The sequence below is a fragment of the Neofelis nebulosa genome, chromosome 2, assembly GCF_028018385.1.
Source record: "Neofelis nebulosa isolate mNeoNeb1 chromosome 2, mNeoNeb1.pri, whole genome shotgun sequence".
NCBI lineage: Eukaryota > Metazoa > Chordata > Mammalia > Carnivora > Felidae > Neofelis > Neofelis nebulosa.
Window position 1 is genome coordinate 166,145,314 of NC_080783.1, and position 18,313 is coordinate 166,163,626.

At 43.4% G+C, this 18,313-nt stretch overlaps 1 protein-coding gene across 4 annotated transcripts in view; it reads left to right on the forward strand.

Annotated features, from left to right (window-relative positions):
- Window positions 1-18,313, forward strand: part of GNG12 (G protein subunit gamma 12) — a 128,598-nt gene that overhangs the window by 47,308 nt on the left and 62,977 nt on the right. For 3 of the 4 annotated variants that reach the window (XM_058717028.1, XM_058717027.1, XM_058717026.1), the window contains exon 2: window positions 3,489-3,541. Coding sequence is in view for 1 of the 4 variants with exons in the window: in XM_058717025.1 (XP_058573008.1) it covers window positions 3,489-3,513 (25 nt within the window). In the remaining 3 variants the exon portion in view is untranslated. Of the gene's footprint in view, window positions 1-3,488; window positions 3,544-18,313 lie in introns of those variants that run through there. The other variant, XM_058717025.1, reaches the window with a different exon arrangement.

The window sequence follows — 18,313 nt, forward strand, 5'->3', positions numbered from 1 at the left end:
AGGAGCCTTGTTTACCTCATTTACTGCTATATCTCCAGCAGGTACAACCATGCCTGGCACATACTTTGCATTCAGTAAATGTCTCAATAACAATTAGATTAATGTTTATTGTAGAAGGAGATGAGGTAGGAAGAGTCAAAACACAATTGGTTGTTATAATTTTATTGTTAATAACTGAGATAATGTTGACGTCCATATACATGGGAAGTTGGTGGTTTCTTTTACATTCTGGATGCAGTGGGAAGAGGGGCTGTGATGGCTAATTGCATTTATTGGCGAGTGGTAGGCTGGGCCAATGTCCTGATGCAATCTCTGACGTGAGCTACAGAGAGCTCTTTCTCTCCCTAGAAGTCTGTGTATGTCCCAGATCTTGAAACTCTTGTCTTTCCCACTGGTAGAGAAAGGGGAGAGTGTCCTCCTACAAGGTCACTTTTTATATTCATCCAAGGAGAGTTTAGATAGTGCTGGAAAGAAACATACTGTGGAACTGAAGGGTAAAGAATGACAAAGCCATGACTGGACAACAAAAGGAGATTTTCAACAGACTTTTATTTTTAAAATATTTGGAATATACTCACTGAGTTATTTGAAGCCAAGTAAATCCAAAAAAAAAAAAATAGGGCTTTGTGTACTTTTTTAACTTGAATATTGCTTTTATTAAAAAAATTTTTGAGAGAGCAAGCAAAAGTGGGGGGTGGCAGGGAGGGCAGAGAGAGAAGGAGAGAGAGAATCCAAGCAGACCCCCCACTGTCAGCTCAAAGCCTGACATGTGGGGCTCGAGCTCATGAACCTCGAGATCATGACCTGAGCTGAATGAAGTTGGATGCTTAACCAACTGAGCCACCCAGGCACCCCGAATATTGCATCTTTTAAAGGAAAGGGTCTTTTCTGTCATTCCTTTATAATGGTCAGCCAAGGCTTTCAGAGGGCATGTTATTACTTAGATCCACGTGCAAAGTTAAGGGAAGCTGATGATCTCGTTAGAGGCATGATCGAGTTGGCCAAGCTCTGAATTGTGTCTGTTCCCTCTCATAGTGAACAAGCATAGGCTGGATTTAAAACATATCCCCTCAGCACTGGCTGGATTTAAAAGATGAAGTGAAAGCTTGCTTTGCTAAAGAACATATTTGGAGACTTTTTATCCCAGCGTGTTTTTATTCACACTCTGGCTCTTGCACTTACAAGCTGGATAACCTTAGGCTGCTGACTTCTATGCCTCAGTTTGCTCACCTGCTAAATGGAGTAATAAAAGGACCTACCCTGTATGGTTACTGAGTAGATTAGAGGAACATGCAAAGCACGTGGAACAGTGCCTGGCACATGACTCCATAAATACCAGCTTTTGTTATTATCTGTAGTGGTACATAATTCTCAACTGAATTGAATGAATACTACTGTTACTGCAGAGAGAGAAAGCTGTCCCTATGGCAGCCAAAGGAGTTCACAAAGGCTTCCCAGAGGAGATGACTTTGGAACTGATGCCTACAGGTAGGCTGATACGATAGGGAAAGGATGTGTTTGACAGAAAGAACAGAATCTGCAAAGGCACAGAGGGGTGAGTGTGTGGCATGTAGGGACCTGTAAATAGGTCTGTGTAGCTAAAAGACAAGATATCTGAGTGCCCGGGAAGAGGTCAGGCATGAGACCACTGCAGCTTTTGAGACTGGGCTAAGGAACTTGGATTTGCTCCTACAACCTAGAGGAAGCCACTGAAGGACTTTCAGCAAGTTTGGGGCTCAGCATCCCACAGTGGCCTCAGTCCAAGGCCTGCTGATTCTGAACAGTGTCCCTGACCAACCTCCTTTCCTACTATATGGGCATGGAGTTCACACGTGTGGATCTTATTTTTCTCACTAGGTGTGACTTCTTTGGGGACCACGGATTAATCAATTTAAAAGGATATGTTTTTCTGAATTCCTTTCTACCTGATTCTTCTGGTCTTCCTCTCCACCCAGCTAGGACAGATATAGAGGTGCCTATCTTATAGACCCCTTTGAGAATCTGATGGAAGTGATAGACCCTTCCCTCAGAAAAATTGTGAAGACAAAATTTTCGAAAGACCGACACCTACCCCCCCAACCCCGACACCATTAACCTCCTGCTGCATCCCAGTAAGACCCAGGCCTGCTTGTGGTGATTTTGCTTCTCCTCCATGTTGTTTTTATTTTAATTTGCTAGCACATCCCGTAACTCCTCCATCTGCCGTCACTGCTATTATCTGACCATGTATCGTGACAGCAGCCTTGGATCACTTGGTGGTTATAACTAAAACTGAAAGTAATTATCTTATCTTGAGCCATTCACATTTAGGTGAGAGTCTAGTGGCTAAAGGACATGGGATCTGGAGGCAGACCTCTACATGGATTAGAATCCCAGCTCTGTCACCAACGTATAACCTTGAGTATGTTACTTAACCTCTCCAAGTCTCAGTTTCCTTATTACAAAATGGGAATGATAATATGCTTATCTCATAAGGTTATTGTGAGTGTTAATTGAAGTCAGATGCCAAGAACAGTTCCTGGCACATAGTTAAGTGCTATATAAATATTTGCTATTATTACGTGATTATTTCCAGTAAAATGACATCACAAATGGGGTGATGATGGATTACTAAGAGGAGAAAAATAGATGAATAAAATCTCTTCATGCATTTGACTTGATTTACCAGAACCTGAAGGCCAAAAGTGGATTTCTTCTGTGTCTGATGTGGCTACTTGCCATTGTGGCTGTTGACTACTTGAAATGTGGCTAGTCTGAGTTGTGACGTGCTGGGTCTTAAAGATTTAGTGTGACGAAAAGAATGTGACATGTCTCATTAGTAATTTTTCTATTGGTTACATGGTGAAATGATAATATTCTAAATAAATTCAGTTACACATATTAAAATTTCATCCATTTCTTTTTGCCTGTTTAGTGTAACTACTAGAAAATAGAAAATTATATATATATATATATATATATATATATATATATATATAGCTCATGTTCTATTTCTGTTGAACAGGACTGCCTTGGGCTCATCCTTATCAATAACACAAAAATTTGTGCTTTTTTGTGATCTGTTGGGAAGGCTTGTATACTCTTCCCCATTGTCCTGGAGGTTGTGCTGGACTGTCCATTTTTTAATTGGTTCCATGCAGGGAGCTGTGGCTTGGTCCTAGCAGAAGGGGTTGAGGGACCAAGGCAAGAGCAACAACCAAAGAGGCTTCTGCTGACTTGGAAGGGTTTGGATGAAAACACTACCATTTATAGTTATACTGGCTTCAGACTTTCAGCGCTCCCTGAAGTAGAAGAGAGAAGGCTCTCTATTCAGGAAGTTGAAATATGTAGGCAAAAAACTCTCCCTATTCCATCAGGAACCAGAAAAAGCTTTGCTAATCTTTAACTAAAAGAATAAATACTCAACATCATGGTGGTCACTTGGGACTGAAAGCACACCCTTTGCAAGTGTGATTTACTTATGGAATGTTTGCTTACTTCTATTTCAGATTCATTCTACCACTTCCAACCTGAAAACGGTGGGCCACAGGAAGTCTTTCTGGTGAGTTCTCTTTCATTTTTAAAACAATGTGACTGTTTGACATTATTTTTGAAATGATATTCACACTTCTAAGTTAGATACATCCCTACCAGGACTATGATTAGATGTCTATTTATTCACACTTTTTAAAATTTCCTCTCTGAAAAGATTTAAGATGTTTCCATGCCTTTAAAAAAAGCAGATCAATCCACATTCCTTTGCTAAGAACATGGTCAGGGAAAAGATCTATGATTATATGCCAAATACTGTTAAATTTTCTTTTTTGTTTTTTTGTTTTTTTTGTTTTTTTTTTTGGTAATGAAACTATTTCCAGGCCCTTGTTGATGGTCTGCTTGTTTCAAGCAGTATCCAAAACAACAAAGTGTTATTTCAGCCAAGGAATTCAGACAGTCCCTTGCAGTGTGTTGTAATGAAAATTGGCTTACAGCTACAACGTATTAGCTTTCTTACTGCTGGAGGTTTCTTCTCCTCTCTTTGAACCTAAATGTGATTGTTGTGAGAGAATAGTTATGCATTGGTAGAAAACTGACTTTAGAGTTAGGCAAATAATATACTTTTTAAGTGAAAAATCTTCTGGGGCTTCATGTGGCCTGACTCCCTAATACTGTGGTGATATTCTTATTTGCAGTGCGTAGCAGTTAGCTTTTGCTGCGTAAGAAACCACTCCAAAATATACTGCCAGAAATTCGAGCCGAAATTTCCCGACTCCAAATAACAATCGTTTCATTATCCTGCAATGTTGTGGGTTAGCAGTTTGGGCTGGGCTTTGCTGTGTGATTCTTCTGGTTTCCGGTGGGACCACTCCTGTCTGAAGTCAGCTACAGGTCCACGATGGCTAAGGCATGTGTCTCACCATCCTCCGGGCTACCCTGAGCATCTTCGCATGGGGTTGATCAGGGTACTGAGACAAAGTGGGAACGTCTTGAGGCTGAGGCTCAGCTGTGGCACAGCGTTGTTTCCATCACATTCTGTCGGCCAAAGTGAGCTGTATGGCTGGCCTGGAATCACGAGGCTCCAGAGTCTACCCCCTAGTACAGGAGCTACAGAACTGTACTGCAGGCAGCATGGATAAAGAGAGGGGAAGGATTGTGGCCATTTTTATAGTCCTGCCATACAGAGCTTCTGAGTCACAGGGAAAGAGAAGGGCATGGAGTGAGGACTCCGATCCATGCCTGTCCCATAGCCTGCCATCCTCTGTCCCCATTCTGCTTGACAGGCCCTGGCACTGCCAGCTGGCATCTCAGTTCAGCAGGTTTCGAGGTGTTCTTGCCAGTGTCGGACTGCCCACTCTCTGACCTTCCCTCCACTCTACACTGCCGCACTGGTCATCCTTTGGCTCATCTTTCAGGCTGTCCCTGCTTTGCTCAGAAACTGTCGGTGCCCCAGGTCACCCACAGCACCAGCCTCGACTCCTCTCTCTGGCTTCTCCATATCCATCACCTGGCTACATCCTTTCCTGCTCGCCTCTCACTATTTCCTTTATTCCAGCCATGCTGGTTCCATTACCATTTCTCTGGAGGATACTTCATGCTGCTCACCCCTTCTCCACTTGGAAACCCTTCCCATTCTGAAGGTCCCACTGGAATATTCCCTTCTCCACAATATGGCCTCCCCGCCTATTCCTGCCATCTGGGATCTGCCCTGCCCTGAACTATTTCAAAACCAAACCCTGTGCTCTGTGGTTCACTCCCTTCACCTTGGCTAGTCTTCCTTCTTCCATTGCTTTGTCAGTGATGTCTTTGAACCTAGACATGATTGCCGTGAGATAACTGTTATACAGTGGTAGAAAACGGACTTTAGAGAGCAGACGGCTACCTACACTCTCCTTGCACCACAGAGGTGTATACTGAGAGTATAGCAGGTACTTAGTCCTAGCATAGCAGGTATACCTTAGTATAGGTACTTAGTATATAGCAGGAGGCAGCATGGACACTACAGTTGGTTGTCTGTCAGCAGCTCATCAGGATCACATGAGACACCTGTTAAAACACAAGCACGCGGTCCCTTCCCCTGCGCCCTCCCCCCATTCATTAGGTCTGGGGTAGACTCCCAGAATCTTAAAGTGCTCAGATGATTCGCATGTGATTGCTGTGCACAAGTTGGCAACCACTTGTTATGGAAAGAATAAGAAATTTATATGAGACCTGGGTCTGAGCCCTGACTCTTCTGCTGCTGGCTGTGGGACCTTATGAACTCAACCTCGTTGAGCTTCAGTTTCTCCCTCTGTAAAATGGGAATGATGTTTAACTTGAGGCCTGCCAGAAGATCTAAAAGGAGGATGTATGTGCAAGTGTTTTATAAACCATAAAAAATAATTAAAGTGCATTAACTGGTTATGGATCTGAGGCTAGCCAAGGTTAAGAAAGGGGAAGTTACCTTCATGGTAGGGGTGGTCGTGGTAGTGATGGAGGAATAGGCAGTGAGTAGTTGCGTGGTAGTCATGAGAGGATACATAATAACAGCAGCAATAAGTCATATTAGTGTGTGCTGGGGTTTTCTTTTCTTTTCTTTTTTTTTTTTTTGAGTGCTGTCTGTGTGAGCCAGGCACTGCTAACTGCTTTACATGGAATTATTTGAGATTTACGAGAAGAGCCCCCTGTTGAGTTGCATCTGTACCATCATTAGGGCCTATTCCACGATTAGTGAATGAGCCCTTTGGGTTTTTTGTCCTCTTCAAAATACCCGGTTAAAATGTGCTCATCCCTGAAAGAAGAAATACTTGATTGAACTGCTGTCAACCATGGACAGCCTGTCAGTGTCAAGTAAAAGGTCCTGTAGAAGTGTGAACTGCTTTGATTGGATGAGAGGAGATGGGAAAGGTAGAGCAACCATTAGTGGGAGGCACAGGAAAGGGCCAGAGGGCGCCCAGCTGCCCAAGGAAGGGTGGAGTAGTGGGAGGTCTGCACGAGGGCCGGAAGAGGGGGAGGAGGACCAAATCGAGGGCCGGAAGAGGGGGAGGAGGACCAAATCATCTGCTGACAATTTGGCGCAGGGCTCTTCCTGGTCCAAGGCCACCACCTTCTCAGCCTGCTCACCTAGAGCTTCCCCAAACAGCTACCACAACAGGCAGCATTTGTAAAACTGTCTTCCGTTCACCATCCAATGTGTTTTACAAATAATAAATATTTTTATTATTATTGTTATTATAATTGTTTTGTTTGCAAGTAACAGAAATCCAACTGAAACTAGTTTCTTTTTTTTAAATTTTTTTTTAATGTTTATTTATTTTTGAGACAGAGACAGAGAGCATGAGCAGAGAAGAGAGAGGGAGACACAGAATCCGAAGGAGGCTCCAGGCTCTGAGCTGTCAGCACAGAGCCTGACGTGGGGCTCGAACTCACGAGCTGTGAGATCATGACCTGAGCCGAAGTCGGACACTTAACTGACTGAGCCACCCAGGAGCCCCACTAGTTTCTTGACTTACATGATTAAGATGTCTGTATTGGAATGGGCTTCTGGTATAGCTGTGTCCAGGGGTTCAAAAGGTATCATTAGGCCATTATCTTTCACTCTCTCCATTTTTTGGCTCTGCTCAACTCTGTCAACTTCATTCACAGGCAAGCTCTTCCCTCACCATGTGCCAGAGGTGGCCATCAATGTTACATTTCCATCATCCTCACAGCTGTGGATCTCAGTGAAAAGGGGTTGCTTCTTTTGCCATTTTTCTAGCAATAGGACCAAGGAGGGATCTTAACGGGCCCAGTTTGGATTCTTTGCCTGAATCAACTTGGTTAGAAGCACACAGAAGACAATAGCAGTATCTATTTGGGCAAGGTTTTTTTCTGTGGCCCTTGAGAGAGGGTGAATCCCATTTCATGGAATGCAATCCCTATGAAAAAAGGAAGAATTTCGTTACCAGTAGAAGGAAGGAAGGAAGAGAGTGCCAAGCAGATAAAATTTTTAGGTACCAGAGTCCACTGATTTAGAAATTCTTAATGGGGGCGCGGGGAGGGGTGTCCACTAAACTGGAAAGGTTTAAAATTAGATTCAGCTTCACTTTCATCGGCTATCTATTCCAGGTTTGGTATCATGATCAAGACTAGTAACAGCATATGGAGAGGTCAAGGATGGGTGACCCCACTGTGGGGTCGGATAGGCAGCTTTGGGCTTGAGGATCTCCTACCACATCCCCAGAATCTATAGGAGTGATTATTAACCTGGACACAGTAAATAGGCTTCAGTAGACCTGTAACCCATTGAATGAAAAAAATGAATGAGCTTCTATAATTATTTGCAAAATTGTGTGTATGCACTTTTTTACTGGAAAAAGGGATTATGCTTCCATTGTTTTCTCTTAGGATTCCATGGCCCCTACCATTTAAGAGCCATTGCTTCACACGTACTTAAATTGTTTTATATTTGGCTAGCTTAATCTTATGCATCCATTTCTTGTCTTGGCTCAGCTAATAAAGTTTAGTGTCCATGATAAACATAGTTCCCTATGGAACAGACACAGTGATGTCAGTGGCTGAGTATGTTGCATTAAATTGCATGTTGAGGTTTTTAGGCATATATGTAAACTTTTTACAACCATAGCTGCCATTTACCTAAATGCTTACTCTGGTGCCAGGTTCTGTGCTACGTGCTTTATGTGCATTATCTGAACTAGTTATTTATACACATGACTATAATTCTGCAAACCTCAGGTCTATAGTAACACGTACAAGAACCAGCTCCTTCTCTCTGCCACTGTGAGAATACAGAATATAAACTCCATCTTTTCTGTCTTCCCTGTATCTGCTGCTGTGGGTCCACCTCTCTCTACCTTTCTCCCCACAGATGATAGAATCATAGAATCCCAGAGTTGGAAGAGGCCACTAAGATCATGCAATTCAGTGGTTACAAGCTCTGCTCTTTGGCTATCTAGCTTAGGGACTCCCAAGAGGGAAGGGTGGGCAGGACCCAAGTTCCTGCCCTACTTCAGTCACCACTGTCTGCTGAAAACCACTCATCTGCAAGGATAAAAAAGGTTCAGGATTAGATGTCAGACTTGAGGTTGAGTCCAGGCTACTACTTTGCTTACCAACCTGTGTGACCCTAGGAAAGTCACCCAACCTCTCTGAACCACAGGTTCCTTAGTGGTCAAAGGGGATAATAACACTTGCCTCTTGGAGTTGTTAGGGGGACTGAATGAGGTAATACCTGTAAAGTCCTTGGTCTTGTGCCTGGCACATAGTCTGTGCTTAGCAAAGGTTAGCTGTAATTAGACATTCCACACGTGGCATCCAAGACCTAATTAAGACATGGCTATATTGTCTGTTTATTCAGTGAGGTGTGTCTTTTCTCCATTTTATTTTAAAAACTTAAGCCTATGACTTCTCTGGTTTTTCTTTGGCAATAAAAAGTCCTATGGCCCCCGTAAGTAACACACACACATACCACACATTCACATTTGCTTTGGAAATTGGAAATGTTCAATGTGTGGTCAATCAGCAGTCAGTATTCACTCAAGAGAAGACTCACCCCTCCTCCGCCATCTTGCCAGTATGGGTCTCCCCAGCTGCCCACCACTTCAGGCTTCCCCAGGTGAAGTAGGGAGAGAGGGAGGAAGAGAGGAAGATTCTTACCTGACTGCCATTGTCACGCCTGGTACTGGGTCCTCTGAGCCTGGCTGATGGATAAATGGACTCTTTCTCTCCTGGCTGCTTCCGTGGCTTTCTCAAGGCCCCCCTGCTGGAACTTTCCAGCACTCAGGCAGTATGTCTCCTTCTGCTGGCTGTGACCATCAGCCAGCAGCTTCTGGTTTCCATTCACGTTCTGTCTTTGGGATCCTCTCACCATCAGACTGAATGAAGGCTGTTGGGTAGAACCTGTTTTAAGGAGACCGAAGCTGGCATTCCTGGAGCCCAGAGTTCATACTCCTTCAACCCCCCAGAGGTAGGGGGTGAGCAGTCACTTTCCCTGACACAGCCTTCTATTCTCCCACCTTAGGCCTCCTTAGTAACCCCCTCATATTTTGGTTCCTCAGGCAGAAGTCACATACCAGTCCCCACACTCTAGGAGACCCATATCAAGCCTTCCAGACATTGCCTTTGAAACCCTTTTCTCTAGGCTTGAAATGAAAGGCCAGCTCCCTCCACCCAAGCCATCTTGGGGAGGGTGGGAATCAGAGAATTTCCAAGGAATCTGCCTCACAAAATCCTCATCCCTTTCCACTGCCCTGAACCTGTTTATATATCCTCCTTATGGATCTTTGAGCCAGCTAAGTCAGCTTCTTAGAAGTTTCCACATAATGGTCTGGCCCCTTGCTTTGGAATTTCCCATCTGTTGAATCTTGATGCTGGAGTGGAAACTTCCACTTTAGCATCTTGTTAGATTAACTGTTAACCCCTGGCTACTGCAAGGAGCTCCTCTTCAGCGCCCCTAAAAGCGACTCTCCGTCCTGTTCTTGAAACTTGAGCGAGCATGGGGAGCCCCCCACCTCCTCCTCTTCTCCCAAATGTCTTCTTCCAATTTTCAGATAACGTGAAGTTGCTGGAAGGATGCTGCTCCCACAAAGCCAGGCCCAGCTCCCAGCTACATTCCCTTTAATGGGTATCAGAAGTGTGTGTGTGACTCCCAGTTTGAAGAAATTGGCCTGGGCAGCAGAGATTCCAATGGCAGCCAGGCTTTTACCAGCACCCTGCCTCTAAGACCACAGGGAAGCCTTTGACCTTGTCTCCGGGAAGGTTTTCCTTACCATCACAACAAAGTGCACTTGTTATAACCACAAGAGAAAGCTAGTATTTGGAAACTCCATGCTCAATCACCGTCTCCCATGCTCATGACCCTAACATAGTTTTTCTTGTTCTGAGGGCTGATGGGGGCCATGCTTCATGGGGATTTCTAATCAAGGCTCCGTCCATAGTTTATGAACCCTGAAAAATCAAGACTACAGAATATGCTCTACTGTCCTGCAAAGACCACCCCTTCCCCCCTGTTTTGTTTGTTTGTTTGTTTGTTTTGTTTTTTGCAGTTTTTCTTTTATGCTTCAGCATCCTTTGGAGTCAGCAGATTTTTCTGCCTTCTCCAGCCCCAGCATTGTGAACCTGGCCTCTCTGGCAAGGTGCCCTCTTTTGTCATGTGCAAGTTGGGCCACTGTGATGGTAGGTAGGTCACTCTGTGTTTAGGTCCCCCACCTCCTGGTAAAGGCAGAGTGTCAGATGAGCAAGTGACACATGCTAGCAGGACACTCGAGTCAGAGTTGGAGTCGCTTTGGGGATGATGGCCTAAGAATGTATTAAGTGCATTTTGGGCAATTCCATCATTGGACTGGTTCCCCCAGCAAGACTCAACGTGTATCCAGATGTGAACCTGCCTTATGCCCTCCTGTTAGTTTTTCTGGCTGTTTATAAAGACGGTAGGATCTAGCTCCCTTCTCCTCCATCCCCTGCTCTGTGTCCTCCTTCAAACCCCAGATGATGTTGGAGACAGAGGCTGACAGGGCAGAACTGAACCCCCCGACCGCTTCTCACCTGTGTTCTTCTCTCGGCCTCCAAGGATACAGTGCTTTCCATTTGGCCATTCACATATCTAGATGTATGAAATAGCTAACAGGCTGTCAACTAAAACATTCTTTTTATTTGTGTGCATTTTACAGCAGGGAGGTGTATTGTGTAGACAGGTAGACCAGAGTCCAGACCTTTCCTTAGCTTTTGAGATACTTTGGGCAAGGTCTCTGAGCCTCAGTTTCCTCATTTGCTAAATGAGGATAATGCCAGTTGCCTCATGAGATAGCTGCACTGAGGAAAGCATTGCATATAATGAATTCAGCACAGCGCCCTGTCACATAGTATATGTTCAATAAATGGTAGGTGTTACCATTATTTGCTTTTGACTGTTGCAATGATTTCTTAAAAATCCTTATAGCCTTGAAAGAAGAAGCCCAATTCTCCAGCAGTTTTTTCTTTTTTGGATCAAATAGGAATTTGAGAAAAAATCAAAATGTGTGCGACCACCTGCTTTGAAAAAGTAGCTTGCAAATCTCATTAGTTCTTTGTCCTGTACAAAGTGACTTTTTTTGGTTGCACAGGCAGCATGCCTCAAGGGCTAAAAATAAAGCTCAACCTGTCCAACCTCAAATCCACCACTAAATACCTTGGGCACCGTGCGACCTCAGGCAAGTCACTTACTCTTGAAGCCTCAACTTCTGCATCAGTACAATGAAGATAACACTGCACAGGGTTATTGAGAGAATTAAGTGAAATAATCCACGTGAAATGTTTAGTACACAGTAAGCACCCAAATAATGGTGGCCACTATCTTCACATCACGATACTACCTTTATTTTGCAGAACATTTCTTTTTCCTTGTGATAAATGGCTTCATGGAGACACTTTTATACATAAGAAGTTCTCACTGTTTTATTCAAGAAAGAACAAGAACATTTAGGAGCAGGTTTGCTTATAAATACCAGGCTGTAGCATATACAAAAGCAAGCTACATTAACTAAACAACTTGTCATATCTTTAGACCTCCTCTCATTTCCTTGTTAAGATTTGAATAAGTGATTTTGCCACTAGATTGGGAGAAGTTTATAGATTATTTTTACAGGGACTGTGAAAATATGCAAACATAGCTATATTTGGCTAGGTGCTTTAAATTCACATCAGTTTCTTTTCTGTTGTCAATAGGACTGGCATAGTTGGAACCTTTGTGGAGCCCAAGGAGGTCTCAAAAGGAGACCTGACCTTCCCATCAGGAGGAGGGGGAGAACGCAGGGTCTGAGCCAACGGGATGACCCAAAACAAGGGCAGAGGCTTGGTCAGGCAGGGTTGGAGAGCTGGCCAGTGGTGGAGCTCGGATTCCTGATTAAGGAGGTTCGTTCCCTCTAACAGGAATCACGGGGAACACTTCCTTCCTAGGATCCCCCTGGGGCAGTGGACACTCTGGAGCCAGTAGAGCTCCAGACTCCTTGCATCTAACCAGGTGCCCATGCTGTGCCAAGTACAGGGTTTGTATAGAATGAAGCGGCATCATGATTTGTTGGACTGATTTTGAAGTTTAGGTAACTCATGCCTGTACATCTTTGGTGAATGAATTGCCCAGGGAAGCAGAAACCCGCTCTTATGTTGGGTTTGACTTACCCACCTCCGCAGATAGACTGTTCAGGAGTACTTCCTTTACCTGGAAGCTTAAAACCTGGCTGGTGAGCTAGAAAAAAGGGGAGGCAGTACAGCCTTCAGGATGGGACGGGTAGGTGGGGAAGCAGTGGGGCCACTTCTGTTGTTTGGTTGGGAGGCGTTTATTGAGCACCTGTGATGTGCCTGGGGCAGGGTGAAGAAGGAGCAGAACCTATGGGGACACTTTTGGCCGCTGACCACCTCACACTCTCTTTCCCAGCCTCTTAGTCCACTCCCTGAGGTGGGAACTGAGCCATGTGACCATACAGAAATCACCCATTGCCATTTTGTGGACAAGGCTTGCAGGAGCCTCTTGCCGACACAGTCACTCCTCAGCCAGCAGTGCTGGCCACAGAGCTAATGACGGTTATGATGCCTGAGTTTCAGGGTCTTTCACCACTGGGGACCCCTTCTGAGATCCTATAGCTAATGTGCCATTCCTAATTTTATATTCTTCTGGTAAAGGGGCCCCCAAATCGAATAAGGCTCAGGGTCCACAAAAACTAGATCTGTTCCTAGGCCAGGGAGAACTGGCACACACTCAGGGTCTTTCCTTCTGCCCTGTTATGCCATCACCAAGAGACTAAACCTACAGTTTGCTTCAACTTTGAGAACAGGTTATGCCCTGTGTGAGACCTCTTCTGTGGCTTTATCTGAGTTCCCACTGGGAGCACGTAACCCTTTCTGTGAAGGGAAGGAAGGCCAGTGAGGAATTGCTGTCTGGGCTCCTTCCTGGCCACCAGACACCCTCAGGAGGTGGCAAGGTCCCACCATTCCTCCAGGAAAGCAGGGCGGGTGCTCTCAGGCCTCCAGTGGCTTTGTGGTTGCACAGAAGGAGGCCCTGCAAAGGGAACCCTGTGTGAGGCCCAGTGGAAAATTCTCCTAAAAAAAAAAAGTAATATCCTTGAAACTGTACCAGCTTTGGCAAAACCATAACCCTGATCTCAAGTTTTAGGAGAGTAGACCTGCCAACCTACAGCACAATGCTGATAAAGTGTTCCTGCTCGCTGCCTTAATCATGTCCCTTCCCTCATTGCACAAAAGGGCTGGAGTGCGTGTTAATCAGTGAGAATTAAATGTATTGACAAGAAGCAGGAGGAGGGGAAAAGGCCCATTTTGTACTTGAATATCTTCCTAGCGCTTTGCAAAAAAATCCCGTTTGAAAGGAATTTCCTTGTTTCAGTGAAATGCTGGCCAACTTCGCCCCCTGGAGGAGAATTGGAGAATTGCATAAAACGAGCCATCTAAGGCATCCTTATTCTGACAGATAGTCTGGAAAGAAATTGTCAGCCTGTGATGAGTCAGGATAGGGAAAGGGGCCTGGTCTGTAAAACTTTTTGGGGTTTTTTTGGTCTTTTCTTCTGCCTTCAAACAATTATTCTAAACCTAGGTTCAAATACTTGTTTTGTATCTATAAAGAGTAAAATAGTTAAAATGTTACCAGGTTTAAGGCTCACACCTATTAAACTACAGTGGGCACTTTTTTTTTTTTTTTTTTTTTTTTGGCCAGGTCTCGTGACCAATGCTAAGGATTGAGCCTCCTTTTATCCCTTGAAGTTGTGGTAGAGACAAAAACAACCAGAAAATAGAAATTTTCAACAACCAACTAGATACATATTAGTGATCCTAACTTAGAAACTGCAGCTCACCATTGCCTACATTGGAATCTTTTGAGTTAGTCCTGCTGGTTTAAATTACTTGCCTCTGGGGCGCCTGGGTGGCTCAGTCGGTTAAGTGTCTGACTTCAGCTCAGGTCATGATCTCGCGGTCCGTGAGTTTGAGCCCCGCGTCAGACTCTGTGCTGACAGCTCAGAGCCTGGAGCCTGCTTCCGATTCTGTGTCTCCCTCTCTCTGCCCCTCCCCCGTTCATGCTCTGTCTCTGTCTCAAAAATAAACATTAAAAAAAATTTTTTTTAATAAATTACTTGCCTCAGTTCACTTACACTTGCTACTAGCACCTGCCAGAAAGTAGCTTTCAGTCACAATTAGGCTAACAAAGTAAGACTTACTTCCCTACTACTTCCTATACTTTTAGTATATTTTTAAAACCAAAATGCAAAACAGAAGGGTAATAGCCAAAATATAAAAACCTTCCCATGTATTTCAGCTTTTGTTAAGAGATGATTTTGTCCTGACGCTTTTACTAATCATTTGTTAATTACTCAACTGCTTTTAATTACCAGATCTGACGCAATTATTTAGCTTCTGTTGTGTCTTCTATAATTAGAGCCTTCATAATACAAATCTCATCTACTATCTTTTGTTCACCAAGTGGTAGTTCATGTCCCCGGGTGAATGTTTATCATCTCTATTGTTCTAGATTTTCATCCCCCAAGTGGAGGATACAATCACAGTATTTTTATTAGTAATGGTACTAATAGTTTAATAGTTATTGTTTTTCCTTTCCCTGCTCTCAGAAATCCTGAGACACACTTCAGTATTTGAGGGCATGGCATTGTTAAGAGGGTGTTTGTTACGTCTACATCAGATTCATTGCCTACTTGGGGCTGTGTGTCCTTAAAAGAAGGATGGGAAAGGGAAGAGTGTACACATACCTTGTAGGTTATTATTGTGAACCTTTTTTTTCAACATTTGACAGAGGTTTCTAATGATTATTGATCATATGTGTATTTATTGTGTATAATATTTCATCTTGTGCAATTTTTATATAAGAAAATCATTTTTTTAATGTTTATTTATTTTTGAGAGAGACAGAGCACGTGAATGAGGGAGGTACACAGAGAAAGGGAAACACAGAATCCAAAGCAGCCTCCAGGCTCTGAGCTGTCAGCACAGAGCCCCACACAGGGCTCAAACGCACAAACCATGAGACCATGACCTGAGCTGAAGTTGGATGCTTCACTGACTGAGCCACCCAGTTACCCCAGAAAACCATTTTTTCACTGTACCATCTGTTTGCTTTTTGCACCCAATGTATGGAAACCAACTGTCCTAAGTGCTAAGTAGGCATTACTGGGGCGGGGTGGGGGGTATATTTCCCCCAGGATAAGTTCCTGGGAGATTGCTCTTGTGTCTGGCCTCTTGACACACTCTGACGAAGCTCAGAACAGGTAGTGATCCTGGGGAGCGGGAATTCCTGCTGGCCCCGTCTCAGTCCACAGCACAGGCTGGTTTCTTTTCTTTGTGAATACTTACCCTCCTTGTCTACGGCTGCAGCCACCACCCCTGTTATTTGGAGGAGAAGACACACACATTTCTCCGTCATCTGCCCCCTTTTCATTGTTGAAAGTGACCATTAATCTAATGTTGAGACAGCCTGATTCATTAATGATTCCTTGATGTTCAGATAATTGCAAGGCTGAGCAACATCAGGATGGTTTGCAAGTTTCCTCTCATTTCAGAATTTTCAAGCTTTCATTATTCGCAAACTGCAACATGCTGACGTTCAGACTCTGCTGACTAGGACAGACAGGAAGGAGAAGGGCAAGGTTTGCCACCGAGAGATGGGTGTTTGGGATAGGGCAGAATATGGCTTCGTGTTTTTCGTAAAGGACAATGTTTTATAGACCTTTTGATGCAATTCTGTAGTAAGCACTTTGAGATGAAACAAGGGACACTGAGGCCTGACCCATTCCCCTTATGCTCCCCAGCTGTGGCTACACCAGTTCTGTCTGTCTCAAAGTACCAGGCTCTTTCCTGTCCCCACCCAGAGCACCCCCTCCAGTTACTTATTACTGGAGTATTTCATGGCCCTTAGTGCAATCTGTATTATCATGTTTATCTCTTTACATTGGAGCTTGATGTTATCACCTAGAAGGACACTGGCACACAACTGACAACTCGGAATATTAGCTGAATGAAGGAAGGAACACACGAGAAAATGAATGTATTCAGTGTCATCAGAGGAACAACAAACACCCTTTGTAAACCATCCCTTAAAGATGAAGTCTACTAATACAGCATTGCAATATTTTTTGCCTTTCCAAATCAACCTATATCTTACAACATGCCAGTGTGGAAGGCCAGTTAGCCTGAGGTGGAGTAGATACTTTTATCGGTTATGGGTCTGCACACTGACAGGAGCTTTATAGAAAAAAGCAATAAATATATTAACACTTAAAATATTCTTGAAATAACCTGAAATCATTCTTTTAACTTTGAGTTAATCATTAATGTAGAAATTAATGGAGACAAACCAGTAGGTAGTTGATAGGAAGAAAGAGAAGGAGCTTCATTTTGGAATTACAGCAAAATTATACAATAGCCCAAATTCCATGATGAGGGAATGTTTACATAAAATGGAATCCTGCCAAAATCATTAAAAATCATGCATACTCACTTCTGTGGTCCAAAAGTGCATAATTTTAATCTAGTCAGGAAGAAAGAGCTGATAAACCTAAACTGAAGGGTGTTTCATAAAATAGCTGGTCTTTACGCAAAAGAATCAGTATCATGAAATACAAAGACAGACTCTGGAACCATCTCCGATGAAAGGAAACTAAGATACGACAGTTGAACTGCAATGTGGAATTTTGAGTGTTCTTTTGCCATAAAGGACATTATGGGGACAACTGCTGAAATCTGAATACAGTTGTAGATTGGGTAATATCAATATCAGTGTTAGTTTCCGGATTTGACTAATGGGTTATGTAAGAGAGCTCTTTATCTGTAGAAAATACATACTGAAGTATTTAAGGGCCAAGTAACATCATGGCTACCTCTCTTTCTCTCTCATGCTTTCTGTTGGAAAAGAGAATGCAGGGATTAAAGTAAATACAGTAAAATGTTCCCATTTGAGTAACCCAAATCTGGGTGAAAGAGAATTATTTTTGCCATTCCTATAACTTTTCTCTAAGTCTGAAATTATGCCAAAATAAACGTTTTAAAACATGATGCTTATGAAGACTTTGTGATCACATAGCAAAATGCCTTTGCTGAAAAGGAGCAAACTAAAATTGTATGATAGAATGTGATTTCAGCTCCTTAAAAGAAAACTCACGGAGAAAATAGTAGAAGGAAATAGAGCAACGTGTTAACTTCGGTTCTCTATTATCCACGTTAATAAATGCTGTACATTTTTCTCTAAGTAGCAGGTATTTCTTGAAAGATCAGGAGGAAAAAATCTTGTAGAAGAAGATGGTAGCTAACTCTCAAAGAACTGAGTGAGCTTCGCCCTTAGTGTCTTTGCCACCATGTACCCACTGTACTTCTTAGAAGGGTGTCACACATGCGTAGACGGTCTCCAACTTACAACTTTGCGACTTTACAATGGTGGAAAACCAATACACATTCAATAGAAACTGTACTTTGCATTTTGCTGTTTTTCCAGGCTGGCACCGTGAGCTAAGGCACTGTCTCGTGGTGCTGGGCACTGACTACCAGCCGCACTCAGCTCCCAGACAAGGACATGATCACCAGGGTGAACAGCAAATGCACTGACAACCATTCTGCTTTTCACTTTTAGTACAGTATTCAATAAATTACATGAGCTATTCAACACTTTATTATAAAATAGGCTTTGTGTGAGATGATTTTGCCCAACTGCAGGCTAATCGAGTGTTCTGAGCATGTATAAGGTAGGTTGGTATACTTTTCTTTTTTTAAGAGTCGTCTTTATCGACGTATAATTTACCTAAAATAAACTGCACCCATTTAAAGTATATAGACTGTGGGGCTCCTGGGTGGCTCAGTCGGTTAAGCGTCCGACATC